Source organism: Rhinoderma darwinii, chromosome 2, assembly GCF_050947455.1.
Source record: "Rhinoderma darwinii isolate aRhiDar2 chromosome 2, aRhiDar2.hap1, whole genome shotgun sequence".
In the NCBI taxonomy this organism is placed as follows: domain Eukaryota; kingdom Metazoa; phylum Chordata; class Amphibia; order Anura; family Rhinodermatidae; genus Rhinoderma; species Rhinoderma darwinii.
The window spans coordinates 23143063-23161295 of NC_134688.1; the positions used below are offsets into that span (position 1 = coordinate 23143063).

At 43.1% G+C, this 18233-nt stretch overlaps 1 protein-coding gene across 6 annotated transcripts in view; it reads left to right on the forward strand.

The window, feature by feature from the left end:
• FAT3 (FAT atypical cadherin 3) overlaps positions 1 to 18233 on the forward strand; it is a 542685-nt gene that overhangs the window by 462722 nt on the left and 61730 nt on the right. For all 6 annotated transcript variants that reach the window (XM_075851466.1, XM_075851461.1, XM_075851464.1 and 3 more), the window contains 3 exons: positions 9248 to 9444; positions 11690 to 11843; positions 16107 to 16340. In XM_075851466.1, the coding sequence (XP_075707581.1) occupies positions 9248 to 9444; positions 11690 to 11843; positions 16107 to 16340 (585 nt within the window). The remainder of the gene's footprint in view (positions 1 to 9247; positions 9445 to 11689; positions 11844 to 16106; positions 16341 to 18233) is intronic.

Below are 18233 nucleotides of genomic sequence, written 5' to 3' on the forward strand. Positions count from 1 at the left end.
CCGCTTCTGTTTACTTGGTACTCACGTACTCAGCGCTCAATAAGCACTGTGTATGGAATATAGGCAGCGGCAGCACCACTGCCTCCATTGGTCCTGGTAGTCATGTGACTGATCACATGATCGCCGGGATGCCGGTAGTAGGAGGCTGCTGCTGGGTCTAAATAAACCCAACACATCACTATCAGTGGCAACAGTCCCTATATTAGGACTGATTTCCCCTGCTGTTTAGCCTCAGTTACAGAGGAAAAGTATAGGGTAAAGAAAAATAAAATTAAATAATAAAGTCCCCGATTGGTCTTTTCTGACCTTTGAGGGACAGGATCTAAAAATAAAAATAAAATGCAAAAAAAAACAAAAATAAAATAAATAAAAATATTAAATAAATATAAATGACACATAAAATACCTCCCAAAAATAACGCCAATTATTGTCGTAATGCTAGCCCTGGCCCAATTACCTTAAATATACATGTAATACATCAAAATAATGATGACGAGCACAAATAAAAAGTCTATTTTCACTATATTTGCACTATTTCTTTTAGGGTATGTTCACACGGCTTATTTTCGGACGTTTTTTGGGAAAAATGCGAATTTGCTTAAAAAACGGCTGAATATCAGGAGCTGTTTTCCCTTGAAAACAGCTCTGTATTTTCAGACGTTTTTTTTATTAAGCGTGTGAACATACCCTTTGTCTAAAATGCTAAAATAAAAAGTGCAAAAATGATGCGTATAAAATTGCTAATAAAAGAAATCTGAATTGATCATAAAAAAAAAATTTGCAAAAATTCACATCATTAGCCCAACAAATAATAACATTATAGCCGTTTAACTAACGCGTGCCAAAATGGCTAAATAGTGCCTGATCCTAAACCGGTTAAAACTCTGACCGGTTCTATGTATATTTGGCATTTCAGACGGTGTAAAAATACCGAAGATGCCATCTGGTAACCCAACATTCAAATACTTGACCACCCAACTCCTTTTATTAGTTTTGTAGAAAAACTCAGGTCTTAAAGTGGTTTTCCCAAGATATGCCTTCACTTTCTCATTAGTAAGGGTCTGACTGTTCGGACCCCACGGTCCTGAGAATGAAGGGCTAGTTAAGCGCTGTGTCCCATTCACTGTCTTTCCTTGTGGTTTCCCTAAGGCTTCTGAAGTGCTGAGGTTTCAGGACTTCTATCATGCTACCATCATCATCCTGGAATATTGTGGCATGTTCTTCACCTCTCCTTGGTCCAAGGATCTGCTTGCTCCCTGTTCGGTAAACTTCAGTGACAACTCAACACTCCCTCTACTATACCCAAATGTGGCCTCCTGTTCCCCCAGCCTCCTGACCTTGGCTGCCCGGCATTGTCATAACAATCCAATGCTTAACCTCTGACGCCTCCGGCTAAAATTTGGACCTGCCGCTCCCAACTTCTTCTGGTTTTCGTCTCATTTCTTCCTATGGCTTGTGCTATGTTTTTTTTTAGCTCTCCCGGCTTTAAACATGGCTTAATCTCTGGGCTGTGCCCTCTCGTACTGCTCGACCCAGCTATCTACCGATCCTATTCTGGAGTTATCTCCAATTGAGGACTCTGATGACTTTGACCTTGGAATTCAAAGTGGCATCCAGGTAAAGGCCAGGGAATCCCTTGGACTATGCATCTCAGTGTAACTAGTGCCAATCGAACCATGAGGGTTCACTATCTTCTGCCAGTACCTCCTGACTCCAGGCTAGTGGCCCAACACTTTCAAGAATACATATAGACTATAATTAAATTCCAAAAACAGTTTTTCGATAGTATGATCATTCTACCAACAGTTGCCCATGTAGCATACCCATAAATTACCCGTTCCAAATAGGTTTTTAGAAGCTGAATCAGTGAAGTGAGGTTTAAACACCTACAAAATAAAGTAACTTAAACATTATCATTAAAGTTTTATAGCCTTAAAACACACAGACGTTCCTCTAACTCCCCGAGCTCATGTCTGTGCATATTTTCCAAAAAGTTTGTTAACTACCGTCGGGACTCTCAGCGGTCTATAAACTGCTTTTAAAATAAAGCAAAAAATCAATACAATTATTCTAGCAAGTTACCGAAATGCACAGCACTTAGCTCCACGGTAATAGTTATGTCACATTGTAATGATCCATTCCATCATTTTTACATTATAAGAAAGGTTGACTAAAACCAATAATAATTGTAAGTATAATGAGATCCACTTGGTTTGTTTTAATGGTGATTGCTAAGGAAAATGATATTGTGTCTTTTGCCTACCTGGATGACTTACAAGCGCTGTGCGGGGGATAGAAGACGTGGCATTGTTAGCATATGACTCGGGAAGCAAATCTGTGGGATATTTAATCAAATCTGCTGTTATACCGCTCCTCGACTTCCTTTCAACCAGTTTTACTACGAAGCAGCGTCCACCGCCGGCGGATTTTAATTGGATTTTTTTCCTTAACTCCATTCATTTGACAATACGTTGCGGCTGACTTGAGAATTGCACTCGAAATTAATGAAGTATTGTTAATCATTCTGCTTTAGAGAGGCACTTAGTTTGTATAGACTGGAGAAAGTGTGGAAAATTGACTGTCAATAGTAAAAGTTGCTGACAGATCCGGTGCCGAGTCGTGCATTGACGCCTTCAATCACAGTGAATAGCTTAGAAAGACAAAGTAGTCTGCTCAATAACAAGCCCGTTACATTATATAATGACCGAGGTAGTATGTATTCTCTAGGGCAAATGAACAGGAGATATGGACAAAAAAACAGAGAACAAGGGAACTGGGCAAAAACAGGAGCTAAATGTGCAAAAATACTTAAGGGTTACAAATACTGGGCCGACGAGGTTTGTATATCAAATACCCGCCATTGATTGGCATATGCTAGGTTTCAGCTGGTGTAGGGCAGCCACCGTTTTTTGGAGAATTTATGTTGGTTTAGCTGGCTGGACAGGGTCATGCACAAATCAGAAGAGCCCCATAGGGAATTTACCCCCACTACCAGGGTCAGACCTGTCCACCAGTACCAGAGGATCCACTTGTAGGAAAAAATGTTGGACTCCAAATACAACAGGACCTGAAAGTTCTAGTAGAGGGGACACTTGGAGGTGTCTTTCCCAATCCAATAGGGTCTATTTCTTATGGGAAGATACAGAAGAAACTTATAAGATCTTATTGATTATATGTCCTATGTGTAAAACGGTAATGATGGAATTAAAAACGGATGTTCTGGATAGATGGAGGATGGACCCTCAGATTTATTTTCTCTAGTGCGCCCAAGGGACGATAGTCCGACATTGTCCTCTGCATAGATTGTCACCACCTAGGCAGAATTAAGACACCCATCACCCCCATTCTGATTTATGACTCTAATGGCAATTGGAATTAGGGATCAGACAGTCAGGATCCCAGGCTAATAAATCCTGTTTGCTGTCGCCCTCCTCCCAAGGGTCCCTGCATGAGGCCCACACAGTTATTTGTGAATGGGTTCCATTTAGTAGTAAGAAATAATGTGAAAATGTGTGTCATTTTAACAGGACTTTGATATTCTTCTATCCCCCCCCCCCTCCCCTTTAAGACTCATTAAATAGATGGTATGGGGCAGAAAGGGTGCAGAAAGTTCTTATTATTCCATCTTCTAATTCCCCAAACTCCCGAGTTCCGTAAATAGAATAGCAAAAAGCGCTTAGCTGTTTCCAGAAAACCCGCCCACCATGTAACTCAGTGGCCAGAGTTCAGTGACAGAGTCAGAAGGTAAAACGGGGTCCACGGGCTCGTTCCTAGAGATAGGTGTGGGTCTCAAAGGTGGGACCCACATCTATCAGACATTTAGGACATCTAATGTCCTAGATGGGAATACACGTTTAATGACCATGTTATCCTGCCAGAAGCCCTCCCTCGGATGCCCACCAAATAAATATATTGGAGTAGTAGATGGGTGATAGGAGATTTGGGTTGAAGCCCCTTGAACATTTGACTGTATGGGGTCCAGATATTTTGAATGACAGCCCTGGAATCAGCTTTAGAATCCTTGTGGGCAGTAATTGTGTAAAATTTTTCTCCTGTAAATTTAGCTTTTCGTTCTCTGGATGGTTTTGGTGACAGAAAGTAGCAAGCTGTCTTTCAGCTATCATTGTCAGCCATATTACCTCCCATGCAGCTGCTTTTTTTGTCACCAAGTCACCCAGAGCGTTCTGCTCCTCAACCTTATTTCAGGTCCCCTGGCAGTTAGTCTCAGTGAGATAACCCTCCACATCCCTCTCCTCTCACTGTGCAAAGATACGTTTGAATCTATGTGTGAATACAGTGTGAAAAATAATTTGTGCCAGTGACTAAATAGTTATTAGTCCATCAAGGATTTGACAAACTGATCAGAGCCTTCACCCTTCATCATTCTAGTCTATTATAAGTGTTGTTGTTTTTATTTTTTACAAATTAAAAACCAGGGATTACTGGGTGTATGGTTAAGTGATGACCACAATGAGGGGAGGAGTAGCTAACTTCACACCTTGTCTGTTTCAATATATCAATATAACTGGCAGCCTGAGGTATGGCTACATGTCAAAAAAGGCAAGACACATATCTTAAAGTGAAATAGTTTAGTGGTGACAATATTTAAGGGAGAAGTAGCTAACTTCTCCTCCTATGTGTTTCAATATGTCAATATAACTGGCAGCCTGAGGTATTACCACATAATCAGAAAGGTAGGACACCGATCCTAAAGTCAAATAATTAAGTATTAACAACAGTTAGGAGGAGAAGTTAGCTACTTCCCCCTTATGCGTCTCAATATGTCAATATAGCTGTCAGGCTGAGATATGACTATATGACAAGAAAGGCAAGACACAGATCCTAAAGTCAAATAGTTAAGTGGTGACAACAGTGAGGGGGGAAGTAGCTAACTTCTCTTCCCATGTGTTTCAATATAAGTCAATATAACTGGCTGCTTAAGGGATCATTACATGACAAGAAAGGTAAGAAACACATCTTAAAGTCAAATAAAGAACAGCGCATTGTTACATTCTTATTGCAATCTCTTGTGTGGTCACTGCTGTCCACAACCTCCGCTCCCTTACCTACAGAAATCCTCTGTGCTGCTGTGATTTTGTCCCATACACACTCGTGGCAATATCTACGAATGCAACCAAATGCCTTTTATTTGAAATGTTATTCCTAAGCATTTTAAAAATGGATGATTAGTTTTGCTTGTGGTGGCTCCATCATTATTTATATGCTGCAAATGTTTTATTTATGCGCATGGCCGTTATCTCTGTCACTACAGCGGCTGAACGCTGTGCCTCATGTGAAGTGTACAGAAAATACATTGCTGCCATTATCAGGTAACACACCGATGATTAATGATCATCGATTGTGCTGCAATGTAGAGCACCAGATACAAGGACTGAGTCACTCTACCTGTGACCTCCAAGTGCCAGTCCTTACAAGATCCTCGGAGCGGTTAGTGGATTTTACAACTTACTAGGAATACGTTGGAAATATTACATCTTAAATAAGGCAATATTTGTGTTCTATTAAAGACACTGTCATATTGTATGTTTATATGCTGTCCAATGGCTATTTGTGTTATGTAGCAGAGCTGAGTTTGTATTTTCAAACAACTCCTTGTAATATCATGATGTGTTGTCTGTCGTTGTCTTTTTTTCCCCATGGGACTGCAGGTACTTTTACTACATTCATTTAAATCATAGTAATATCATAATACGAAAGAAACAGCTTAGTGACAAATTCAGCTCTACTACGTCAGTATCCATTACAGACTAGGGCACGCAATACAAGCCTCATTAACTTAAAGCAACTTTCCCAAAATATGCAATTATGGCAAAAGATCATGTTAATAGTTTTTTTTTTCATCTTTTTTTTTATACATTAACTCTATAAGGGATAAAAATAAACTACAAAGGCTTCGAATGGTCGGAAAATCTTTTCAAGTTATATCTAAAAAAAAAAAGTTCTAATTAGAAATATCTAAGGTACTACAGTCGTAGTTTCTTATGTAAATCAAACTAGATCTGTACAAAAGAGATGTAGTAGAGTTGAGTTTGTCATTTAAAGGTTTACAACCTTAATCCAGCCTGGTTGATATGTCCTTTGTCTGCAAAGATTACGGTACTGTATGTTCTGTATAGTTGTAGGTTGGGCCCTCAGAATCATCTCCTCTGATTTGCCCAAGGACACCATTTGTCACTGACTGACATGCTCAGCTCTGCTACATCTTTGTTAGAAAGTAGGTCCAGTTACTTTGTGACCCCAAAATTCCACTTCAGAGAGGTTTTACCCTGTTCCTGGGACAGAAAAAACAGCTTACCCAATGAGGATCTGTCTGTATGTGGTTTAATGATGTAGAAAAGTGTTATTGCCATTTTCAATGTCAGCGTTCCAGGCCAATAAAAGGTTGTTCTGCTTCATCTCCCATTCCCCTCTCCGGCCTTCATCCTGATAAATCCCCCCTAATTAAAACGCTTATCTCTGAACTCTTCCCCAAATGACCCCTTAGGGCTATTTACCTCTTTCCGTACGTCAGGTCGACTCTTCTACTTTTATTAAATGAAATGATTAAGGATTCTGCATTCTGTGATCACCCACAAATGACGTCGTCTTAACAGACTTTGCTGATTTTTCTCGGAGGTAATGACATTGGCAGAAAAAGAGTCACAAATTTAGGCACACAGCTGACTTGCAGAAAAAAAATCATTTTTTTTTTGTTTTTTTTGTGCGCTTGCCACTTTAAAAAAAAAAAAATGGGGGTGGGGCTAAGCAAAAGTGGACGAGGTCATCTGTAGCCCGACAAATTTACAATAATTTTTTCCAGAAAATAGTGCAATTTATAGCGCAAGTCTACAGCAGCTCAGAGCTGGCATAGATTTTACTTTGAGGACCATGGACAACCCAAGAAGTGACACATTTATTAAGTGGTGTGCGCCTCTTGAAAAATTTGACGCATCTTACTCCTTCCGGCTTTAGTCTATGACGGGCATGTGAAATCTGGGCCTTCAATTGGGTCCGCATGTAACAGCTTTGTAGAGTTTTTGCCAAGTTTTTCCAAAAAACGCGACATGTGGCATCGTCATAAGGGCTCATGAACGCAAAGCCCCAACAGTTCTGTCTGACAGATTCCATACCTCCCAACATTTGCATCCTCATTCGCGGGGCACTGTTATGACTCGATCCTCCCGGAAACGCCCACAAAGCATCCTGGGAATGCCTACCATCCCCCCTAAGCCACTCCCGCTTTGGTGGTTTGGAGGTAAACTGACCCATATGCGGAGACGTAACTTGAAGTACCTCATCCCCAATGCAAAATCTGTAACCGGGTCCCCTACCTACCATGTGCCACTTATAATATTGGTGTCCTATGTGGCAGAAGGGCCTTTAGACCCTTTCAGTAACCAGGGCATGGGTGCGACTGCTACCTCTGCACCACGTATAGCTACGCTCCCAGGGCCGCCATCAGGAATTTCAGGGCCCCCTACAGCTAAATTTTCTGGGCCCCCCTACCGTGGCACCGCCTGTTAATGGTACTCCGTCCAGCACTATATCATGCTACCCAGGGCCGCCATCAGGGGGGGTATTAGGGGTACTGATGTGAGAGGCCCCTTTCAATTAGGTTTGGCCGGGCCTCTCACATCAGTACCCCTAATACCCCCCCTGATGGCGGCCCTGGGTAGCATGGGGGTCGTCATGGGGGCCGTCAAACACCGCCGCCCGTGCAACCGATCGCGCGCTCCCGCTAACTCCCGCGCATGCGCACCGGCGACCGCCTGGAACCGCGCACCGAATTTTGAGGCAGATTTTGACCTGCCCACACTATCTTGCTGCGTTTTTTGCCCGCGGCGATTGAGGACAGCAGACAGAAAACGCAGCGAAAAATGCCGCGGTTCCGCCTCTGACCTCCCATCTAAATCAATGGGAGGCAGAAAATGCATTTTTCGCTGCGTTTTTTGTCTGCTGTCCTCAATCGCTGCGGGCAAAAAACGCAGCAAAAAAATGCGGCAAGATAGTGTGGGCAGGTCAAAATCTGCCTCAAAATTCTTTAAGGAATTTTGAGGCAGATTTTTTTTCTGCCTGCAAAATACTCTGTGTGAACAGGGCCATACAGAAACAGCACTTTGAGACATTTTACTCACTGTGTCTGAAGAGCTGCTCCCACTCCAGTCCTCTTCAGGCGATGTCTTCGGTCCAGACGTCCAGTCCTTCACCTCCAGCCAGGCTCCAGGTAAGTTCCGTCCATGTGTGTGTGTGTGTCCGCGGCTGCTGGCGATCGCGGGTGCGCGCTTCCGTGCTTTCGCGGGTGCGCGCGCGGGCGGTCTCGAGTGCGGGCTTTCGTGGGTGCGTGCTCGCGGCCGCTCGCGAGTGCGCACGCGCGGGAGTTTCCATGTGCGCGCGATCGGTTGCGCGCGGGCGGTTCGACGGCCCCCATGACGAGAGGGGGGCCCGCAGCTCACGACATTCTGTGGTGAAAAAAACGGGCCCCATTGCAGGGGCCCGTTTTTTTCTACCAATGGCAAGTCGCTGTAGTTGCCGGGCCCCCCTTTCAATTTGGTTTGGCCGGGCCCCTCACACCAGTACCCCTAATACCCCCCTGATGGCGGCCCTGTACGCTCCTACCAATATGTACTCCGTGTGCTGCCGTAAACGCCCTCCATGAGGCCCCGTATTCGCCCCTGTAAGCATTTTTTCTAGGTTAGAATACCTTGTGACTATATCATGCTATATGTTACAATTTACTGTATGTGCCTCAGGTATAAAATACGAGGAAGACTAGGGCACAGTATTGGCATATAGCAGTTTCTTGTAGTAGGTGATCTTGCATGTCCTATATATTGCATTTCTCCCAGGCTTTACCCCCTTCCCCTGAAATGCAAAGAGAAGGAGTTTCTATGTTCCTGGGGGTTCCTACCTCAGAGCAGCACTGCCTTCCTCTTGTGAACTATGATGATTGGGAGAAAACATTGACAGACATAGAGGAAGGAGTTGTGTTAAAATTGTTGCATATAGTTGTAAACATGCCGAGTGACCGGGTGACCAAAGACAGTTGCCCTCAGCCTTGAAAATGGCTGACACTGGTTGCAACTTCCTGTTCTCAGTTAGTGTATAAAGAGCAGCTCTGAAGCACATAGTGCTGCCATAACAGGTGAAATACGCTCTGGAGAGTACTGTTTATTATCCTATTGAGTAGGGATTTAGAATTGTATTCTATAATATTATTATTATTTATCTGATTATTGCATGTTTTCAGGAGGTAACCCCAAGGGGAAGTTTGCCTTAGGGCTGATAGAGAGTGAATGGAAAGTTTATGTGAAAAGGTCGCTGGATCGGGAAGAACAGGATACATTCTTTCTCAACATCACTGCAACCGATGGCCTTTATGTGTCTCAAACTGTTGTGGAAGTTTACGTCACCGATGTCAATGATAACAGTCCTGTGTGTGACCAGGTAGGACCGAAATTTTTGTTTTTCATGAAACTAGCGAAACGTTTGATGTTCAATGCAAGTTTATGTTCCCTGTTATCAGCCATATTATTATCTGAGGAGAGACTATAGGGTTCTTTAATGGGATTACTGTCCAATGATAATATAGATAATTCTATGCATTCCAATTAATCTAGATAGGATAGATATTTAAAAAAAAAAAAAACATGAACAGCAGCTTTACCTGCAAAAAGTGCACAGATATATAGAGAAACATTCGAAAACTGCGCCGATTTGCGGCAATCCCACATGCCGGTTCATTTTTTGTTCGCATTGCAGGGGCAATTTGCCTGAAATGATGGAAATTATAGTAATTTCCTCTCTATTGTCTTGCCAATGGATTTTCTGTCTTCCCCTGAGCCATATGGTGAAGGTTTTTCTGTAATTCATATAGCCATATGATGGTATGATACATATGAAAATAGGGCATCAAGTAGGCACTCACTACATCTTACACAATGCACAAAAACAGAGCATTCTATGTTGAGACACTGAACAAGCAGGCCTATATAGAGCACACTTTTTAGAGACACTGAACAATCAGGGCTACAGGGAATATGCTATGTAGTGACACTGAACTAGCAGGGCTACAGGTAGCATGATTTCTGGAGACACTGAACAAAGAGGGCTACAGGGGCATGCTCTGTGGAGAGATTATACAGAGAGGGCTACAGAGGCATGCTCTGTAGGGACACTGAACAAACAGGACTAATTTGGATATGCTCAATAGAGACACTAAACCAAGCAGGACTACAGAAAGCATGTCTGTAGAGACACTGAACAAAGAGGGCTACAGTCACATTCTCTGTAGAGACACTGAACAAAGAGGGCTACAGTGGCATTCTCTGTAGAGACACTGGACAAGCAGGATTACTGGGATTATACATAGCGGGCTAAAGAGGCATGCTCTGTAGGGACACTGGACAAGCAGGACTACTGTGGATTTGCTCTATAGAGACTGCAAACCAAGCAGGAGTACAGAAAGCATATGTGTAGAGACACTGAACAAAGAGGGCTACAGTGGCATTATCTGTAGTGACACTGAACAAGCTGGATTACTGGGAGAATGCTCTGTAGAATCACTGAACAAGCAGGGCTATAAGGGCATGTTCTGTAGAGACAATAAACAAGTAGGACTACTGGGAGAAAGCTTTGTAAAGACTCTGAACAAGCAGGAGTAAAGGGGCATTTCATGTAGAGACACTGAACAAGCAGGACTGCTAGGAGCATGCTCTGTACAGACACATACAAGCAGGGCTACCGTGACATGCTCTGTAGAGACAGTGAACAAGCAGGACTACTGGGAGAATGCTCTATAGAGACACTGAACGAGCAGGGCTAGAGGGGCATGCTCTGTAGAGACAATAAACAAGTAGGACTGCTAGGAGCATGCTCTGTAGAGACACTGAACAAGTGGGGCTACCAGGGCATGCTTTGTAGAGACACTGAATAAGCAGACTTCTGGGAGAATGCTCCATAGAGACACAGAACGACAAGGGCTTGAGGGGCATGCTCTGTAGAGACAATAAAGAAGCAGGATTACTTGGAGTATGCTCTGTAGAGGCATTGAACAAGTGGGGTTACTGGGAGCATGCTCTCTAGAGACACTGAACAAGCAGAGGTACAGAAAAATGTTTGGGATAAATAAGAATGGACATTTTGTAGGATGTGGTTGCATCTTTTTTGGGGAAGCTAGTAGAGAACACTTGTGACGAGTGCATCACTAGTGACTAGACTAAAGCTACATTCAGACGAGCGTGTGCAACCTCAGACGTGGAAAAACGTACGTTTTTCACATCTGAGGTGCACCCATGCGGGATAAGTTATCACGGATCCCTCAAAGACTAGTGTCTATGGAGGGATCCGTGAAAACGCAAGAAAATAGGACATGTCTAATTTTTCCACGACCCTTCACACGCTCGTCTGAATGAGTGCTAATGTATACCGGTTGAAAATGATATACAGTGAAGCTACAAGTGGAGTAGATATACAGTGAAGCTACAAGTGGAGTAGATATACAGTGAAGCTACAAGTGGAGTAGATATACAGTGAAGCTACAAGTGGAGTAGATATACAGTGAAGCTACAAGTGGAGTAGATATACGGTGAAGCTACAAGTGGAGTAGATATACAGTGAAGCTACAAGTGGAGTAGATATACAGTGAAGCTACAAGTGGAGTAGATATACTTAAAGGTGCCTCTGTCCACAGGTGGTAATTGCAGCCTCCTTTCCAGAAGACATTCCTCCCAATAAGATGCTGCTTAAGATCAATGCCAGAGACGCAGACATTGGGATCAACGCTGAGATCCGCTACTCCCTCCATGGACCTGGTTCTGATAACTTTTATTTAGATGCTGAAAGTGGTGAGTTAAGATACAAGATCACTCCAATGTACAGGCTGCGGGAAACATTATTATAATGATTATTGGGAGATCTATTGGTACAGTAGGTAAGAGCCCTCATCTACTTATGCCAGATGTGCCCAAAATACCAATTCCAGTTGTCAGGGATCATTACTATGTATATTGTTTGAAAAATATTATCCTCACACATATGTATATACATTTAATTTCTTTGTGTAATATACTGATATATAATAAGTTCTTTGTTCATGTCGGACACACCTATGGAAGACACCGCCCCCTGGAATGCAAGAAGAGTGAGTCTGAGAACTTGCAGCTGAGAAGCCGGTGGGGGGCTTGGGCACTCCCACATCTCTAGGGAGGAGGCATGTGTCTTTTTCTGTGTTTCTTTGTTCTGAATAAAGTTTCAGTCTTCCTCCTGGCTGACTGAGGGAAAGATGTCTACCAACATTTGTCTGTGTGGTGTACTTCTTTCCAGGCATGCCTTCAGCTTTCAATTTACAGAGGTGGTTATTCGGTGTGAAATAACAGGGGACGGAAGCCACCCTGAAATACGGACCTGACACAGTCACATATAATAATTCTGTTTCCAATTCAGGTCTATATTCTTGTTCATAGGATACAGTATTATAGTTATTATGCAAAGGGTTTAATTGGTGGGGGTAAGACCCTTGGGAGTCGGGACCCTTGCCGATCAGTAGATGAATGGGCCATGGGACTCTATTGTTCATACCAGTCACAGTATGACTATGTCTGGTACTGCAACTCAGTCATTTGACTGTGCAGAGTAGGGATGGAAATTGTCCAAGTCCTTTATAAATGTCCTTATTAGTAATAGTCCATAAATGTGTGATCAGCAAAGGCCTGACCCATGGGACCCTCACCGATCAGCAGAGCACTTAATTGACACTTAATAGAGCGCCACAGCTCCTTCACTGTTGTACCGAGGTAAAGCCGGCTGTGCTTTTGGGGTCAGATCCCCACCAATCACACATTGATGGCCTATTCTAAAGAGAGTCCATCAATGTAAATTCCTGCAAAACCCCTTTAAACAGCAATTAAAATCATATATGAAACGATCCATAATCTTGTCCATAGGGGGCAGTATTATAGTAGTTAGAGCGGGTGTAGTTTGTTACTCCAGTGGTTGAATGGGCTTAATATGTGACAACCGCTTCATGATCCTGGAATGTGCTCCGATAAGTTGTCAGTTTTTTGCTCATTCCAATTGGCAGCTCATACAAACTGCATTATCCAGTAGGGGGCGACAGTGAGTACAGTGGAAAGTTCCTTCCCAGACATTTTACAATCTATGCAGCATCTTGAGGCGCGATAGGAGGGATATTCAGAGCATATTTGGTACATATGGTGAATCTTCGCTATTCTTGGTCTTATATCTGTGTCGTTCATTGATCTTTGTCATGTGACAAGTATATATGGGTTCTACATACCAGTTGTCTTGAGATTTTTTTTTCATCCCAGTGCTGGCAAATGGATACCAGCTGAGTCACGTTTTACAGGCTCCTCCATATCAGTACACTGATCTTTATTTAGACTTTGTGCATATTGCACATTTTCACCATCTTTGTTTAAAAAGAGTCTCTAGTTTTACATACTAGAATAGTGCTCCCTCTAGTGGCCAAACTGGGCCTGCGTTTACTGAAACCTCTTAGGCCCAGTTCACATGGAGTAATATGGTGCTGATTTTGATGACGAAACCATGTCGGAATCAGCGCCAAAGAACAGTCGAAATCGCCCCCCCCCCCACCCCCATTGATTTGAACGGACGGCAGAGGAGATTTTTCTTCTTAGGCTGCTTTTAGCTGCTCTCGGGAAAAAAAGTGTCATGTCCTTTCTTGCCGCGGTTCCACCTCTGACCTCCCTTTGAAATCTATGGGAGGCTGGAAAAACCTGCTAGTTTCCGAGGGTTTTTATTTGCTGCGGATTTTGCCTGCGGTCCTCTTTGGCCACGGGCAAAAGACGCAGCGAAAACCCCGGCAAAAAATCGCTTCAGGAATTTTGAGGCAGATTTATTTCTGCCTGCAAAAAACTCTGTGTGAACAGGGTCTAACTTCAATGGCCGTGGGCGAAAAACCATGCGAAAACCGCAGAAAAAAATCTCAGACAGGTCAAAATCCGCCTCAAAATTCCTGATGTAATTTTAACGCAGATTTCTTCTGCCTGCAAAAAAAACTCTGTGTGAACAGGGCCTAGGAGGCTCCAGGAAATGCAGGCCCAGTCTGGCCACTAGAGGGAGCATATTTCTAGTATGTAAAACTAGAGACCCTCTGTAAACAAAGATGAATACAATGTGGGGCTCTCCAGGTTGGAAAACTACAAATCTCAGTTGGACCACTGACTCGGTAACCAATGAAACCAGCTATTCTTCCATATACATATGACATCGTTTTTCTCTTACCAAGCAGTGTACAGGTCAGCTTCCCCTTTGATCTCCAGTACTTTGCAAAAACCTTTGAGATTGTTGCTGAAATTAAATTTCCTGAAATTTCATAGTCACCTGATACAGCAAAGAGTGTCTCTAAGGGTATGTGCACACGACCTCTTTTCAGACGTAATGGAGGCGTTTTACACCCGAACTACGCCTGAAAAGACGGCTCCAATACGTCGGCAGACATCTGCCCATTGCTTGCAATGGGTCTTACGATGTTCTGTTCAGATGAGTTGTAATTTTACGCGTCGCTATCAAAAGACGGCGCTTAACAATACGCCCGCGTCAAAGAAGTGCAGGACACTTCTTGGGACGTTTTTGGAGCCATTTTTCATTGACTCCAATGAAAAACAGCTCCAATTACGTCCGTAAAAGACGCCGCGAAAAACGCGAGTACTTGTCAAAAACATCTGAAATTCAGGAGCTGTTTACACCTGAAAACAGCTCCGTAATTTCAGACGTATTTTGTGTTTGCGTGTGAACATACCCTTAGGGTTAAGTAAAGTGATATTTTAATAGTTTGGACATTTACGGACGCAACTTATACCAATTCTGTTGAATTTTTTATTGTTTAGATATTTTTATGTGAAAAATGAGAAAAGGTTTTTCTTTCACTTTTACCTTGTTTTTTTTGTTATCTTTAACATTTAGTCCCCCAATGGGACTTTACCATGAGATTGTTATATCGCTCATTCAATACACTGCAATACTTATGTATTTCAATGTATTTGCTTTTTTTTTTTTTTTTAGCCTTGACTTAATAGTAGGACTCAAAACGCAAACCCAGAGGCCTTCACTAGGCTTCCAGCTTCCTTTGCGTCTGATCGGGTGATCAGAGGACAGAGGGAGCTAATGACCGCAGCATCTGAGGGCTTATCTCCATGCCCAGCTGTTGCAGGCGGATATGGCATGAGCGCAGCTCCATATTGTGACGGCACACATGTACGGCGGATTTTGCTAAGTGGTCCAAAGGGAGATTCACCCACAAAGGATCCTGTGCAGAACTCCCTTCTCCAGTAGAGATACATTATTAGCAAACAAGGGGTTAGGGAATTGGTCCAAGGGTCATGGAATGAGCATGGAAGGAAAGTTCTGTCCATGGTGTAAAAAACCTGGCACCATAATAGGAGAGTATCTTGAGTTTTGCCATAGTTCCCCTCTCTTCCATGTACCCAACTGATCGTAGCTGGTTTACTGAATGTCTTATGGCAGAGTCTATGGATGTGCCATATCCATTGAAGTCTAGGTTTTCATTCGGCAATAGATATTTTCTAAACACCTCCGTAGAGCCGCGGTCCCCAATTTATCAGCCCAGTGGGTCAAGTTTAGGCAGCTCGTGTATTGCAAAGCATGTTGAGCTTAATAAACTCTTGGAGAACATCTTTAAAGTTAGACAATATAAAACTAAGCTATAGTGCACGGTACACCGCATCCGGCAGATACTAATGCAAAAAAACAAACAAAAAACCTTACATTTGCGAGCCTGGCAGTCGGCCCATATTTTATAACTTCTGGGATTTTACATAGTTGTTAACCTACAACTGTCTTTTGCGTTTGGCTGACCTCGTATATTTTAATTAAATGTTGAGAATATAAAGCCGGTGGGTGGTGGAGAACAATCTTACAAAACAATCAAAATCTTTTGGGTCTGATTTTGCAAACACCGTTTCAGTTTCCAGTCCTGACTTAATTGCCTTCCCGTTCATGAAGACGAAGCTTAAATTGGGTATGTTGCTGGTGGCCGCCACCGGAGACTGCTCGAGACATATGCTACAAGTTGAGCTGTCATCTTTTATTTTTCCAATCAATTACAGGTGAGCTGAAGACCTTGGCCCCCTTGGACCGCGAGAAGATTCCAGTCTACAATTTAATTGCTCGAGCCACAGATGGAGGGGGAAGATTTTGCCAGTCAGAAATCCGTTTATTTCTGGAAGACGTCAATGATAACCCTCCAGTCTTCTCAGCTGACTATTACACTGCCAGTGTCTATGAGAATACGGTCACCAAAGCTTTGCTGACAAGGGTGCAGGCTAATGACCCTGATGTTGGTGAGTAAGCCAAAGTAGTTTTCGACCTTTATACCATTGGGGGAAACCCAAAACCCCTACTCCTATCTCAAAAAGACAAAAGCATACCATTCACAGTCAACTCTATGTTCTGGAAGAGGGGGGTTGACCGGCATATGACAAACCTCTTCCAGTTTTCCGCCCCTAAGGTAAGTGTCATAGCTCATGCCACTGTGGTCTTCCAACGAACCAATGTCTAGGTTCTGAGGAACTCCATGATTCCCGGGATCCCTGGTTGGGAAACACCAAGGAAAAATCAAGAAGATGCAGTTCGGTTGCATCTTTGTAGGAATAAAATAAATCACAATTCATAAGGAACCAGGTTCTTGTCAGCTTTGGCGCCAGGTGTAGGGAGTATCATTAGATCTGGTCACAACATGGAGAGACCTTTCTTGTATAATTTACCTAGATGAGTTTGGTTGACAGCCACATACACCTCATTATCTCTTTTGTAAGTAAAGATACAACAGAGATGTGTTTTTTAGATGAAGCAGAATTAGGACAGGTAAAGGCAGGATGGAGGAGCAATCTGAGTCTCTGAACAGGAGTTAGATTTTAGACTACCGCAGACTCCAATAGACACTGTAGCTAGGCTGGAGTCACTGATGATAACTGTGTCCTAATAGTACAGCTAAATAAACAGCAGGTAAATTAAGTCCTATTTTCTTACTTTGAGAAATGCTTTCAGGGAGACATTTTTAGAAATTGTCCTTAAATGAGTTGTGCATATGAACTCTGCCGAAAGTTATGTCTTTATGCATGGCACAAAACCTAAGAAACCGGGCCCAAGCATCCAGACAATTCAGCAGGCCCCAGACAAAGACCCCAGTCACTCACCACCATTTAACAGCATAACCATTCAGGCAGAGTGCCTCCTCTAAGTGGCCGTGCTGTGTTCTCCCCGGTGGGTCTATAATAGTAACATGGGCAGTTAGCGGAGGCATTCCGCCTGAGATTTTGTGGTGGTAAGTAGCCAGGGTCTCTGTCTAAGGTCTGACTGGCCGCGTTACAAACTCCTCCTCCGTGTCTGTCTGACGTCTGGTAGGTTAGGCTATAGACTCCTCCCAGGCCAGACCTAAAGAGGTCTGACTGCGGATGCTACTGACTCCTCCCTGGCGAGTCTAGAATATAGATTTTTCATGAAGAAGTCTGTAGCACGGCCAACCAGAAGAAGCACTCAACCTGAGAGGTTGTTCTGCTAAGTGGTGGTGAGTGCCTGAGGGTCTCCATCTGATGTCTGGGGTCTTCTGGACAGTCTTAGATCTGGGTACCAGGTGTTGGTGAAATTTGTGGGGCTGGAGTCTAGTATCTTAGGCTTTAGTTTCAGGAATAATAGTCTATTTTTCCAGAAGTCTGAGAGGTCTCACCTTTTTCTGAGAGTCTCTTGAACATTGTGGGTGACTACCTTACCTTTCTGGTACCTAGACTTCAAGAAAAAGGGGAGACCTCTCGGACTACTGGAAAAATACCTTTCAGTTGCAGAGTTGGAGTTTCCCTTTAACATTCATAAATAGACGACGCTATAGACAGTAGTAGTTATCAGACATAGATCAAGGAAATAACGCGAATATCTACAAGTAACTATCCTGAAACACAAAGTCATTCTCGGGTTGATCTTGATGTATCAGGAAACCTGTAGCCTGCAGCTAGAACATTTTATTTTTCCCTTCTTTTCTCACCCGTCGCCTCAGTCTGAACTTTCCGTGTTAGCAATTTAATCAAAAAGAAGGCTGTATCGTCACAATATATTCTTACTGATGCTATTAAAATGACATTTCTGTAGACTTTCTATTTTTTAGAAGACGTTTTTCTCACAAAGTGATATATAGTTCAAAAGGAGACTTGCCGGATCTGACAGGTTTAAACGCTGCCGAA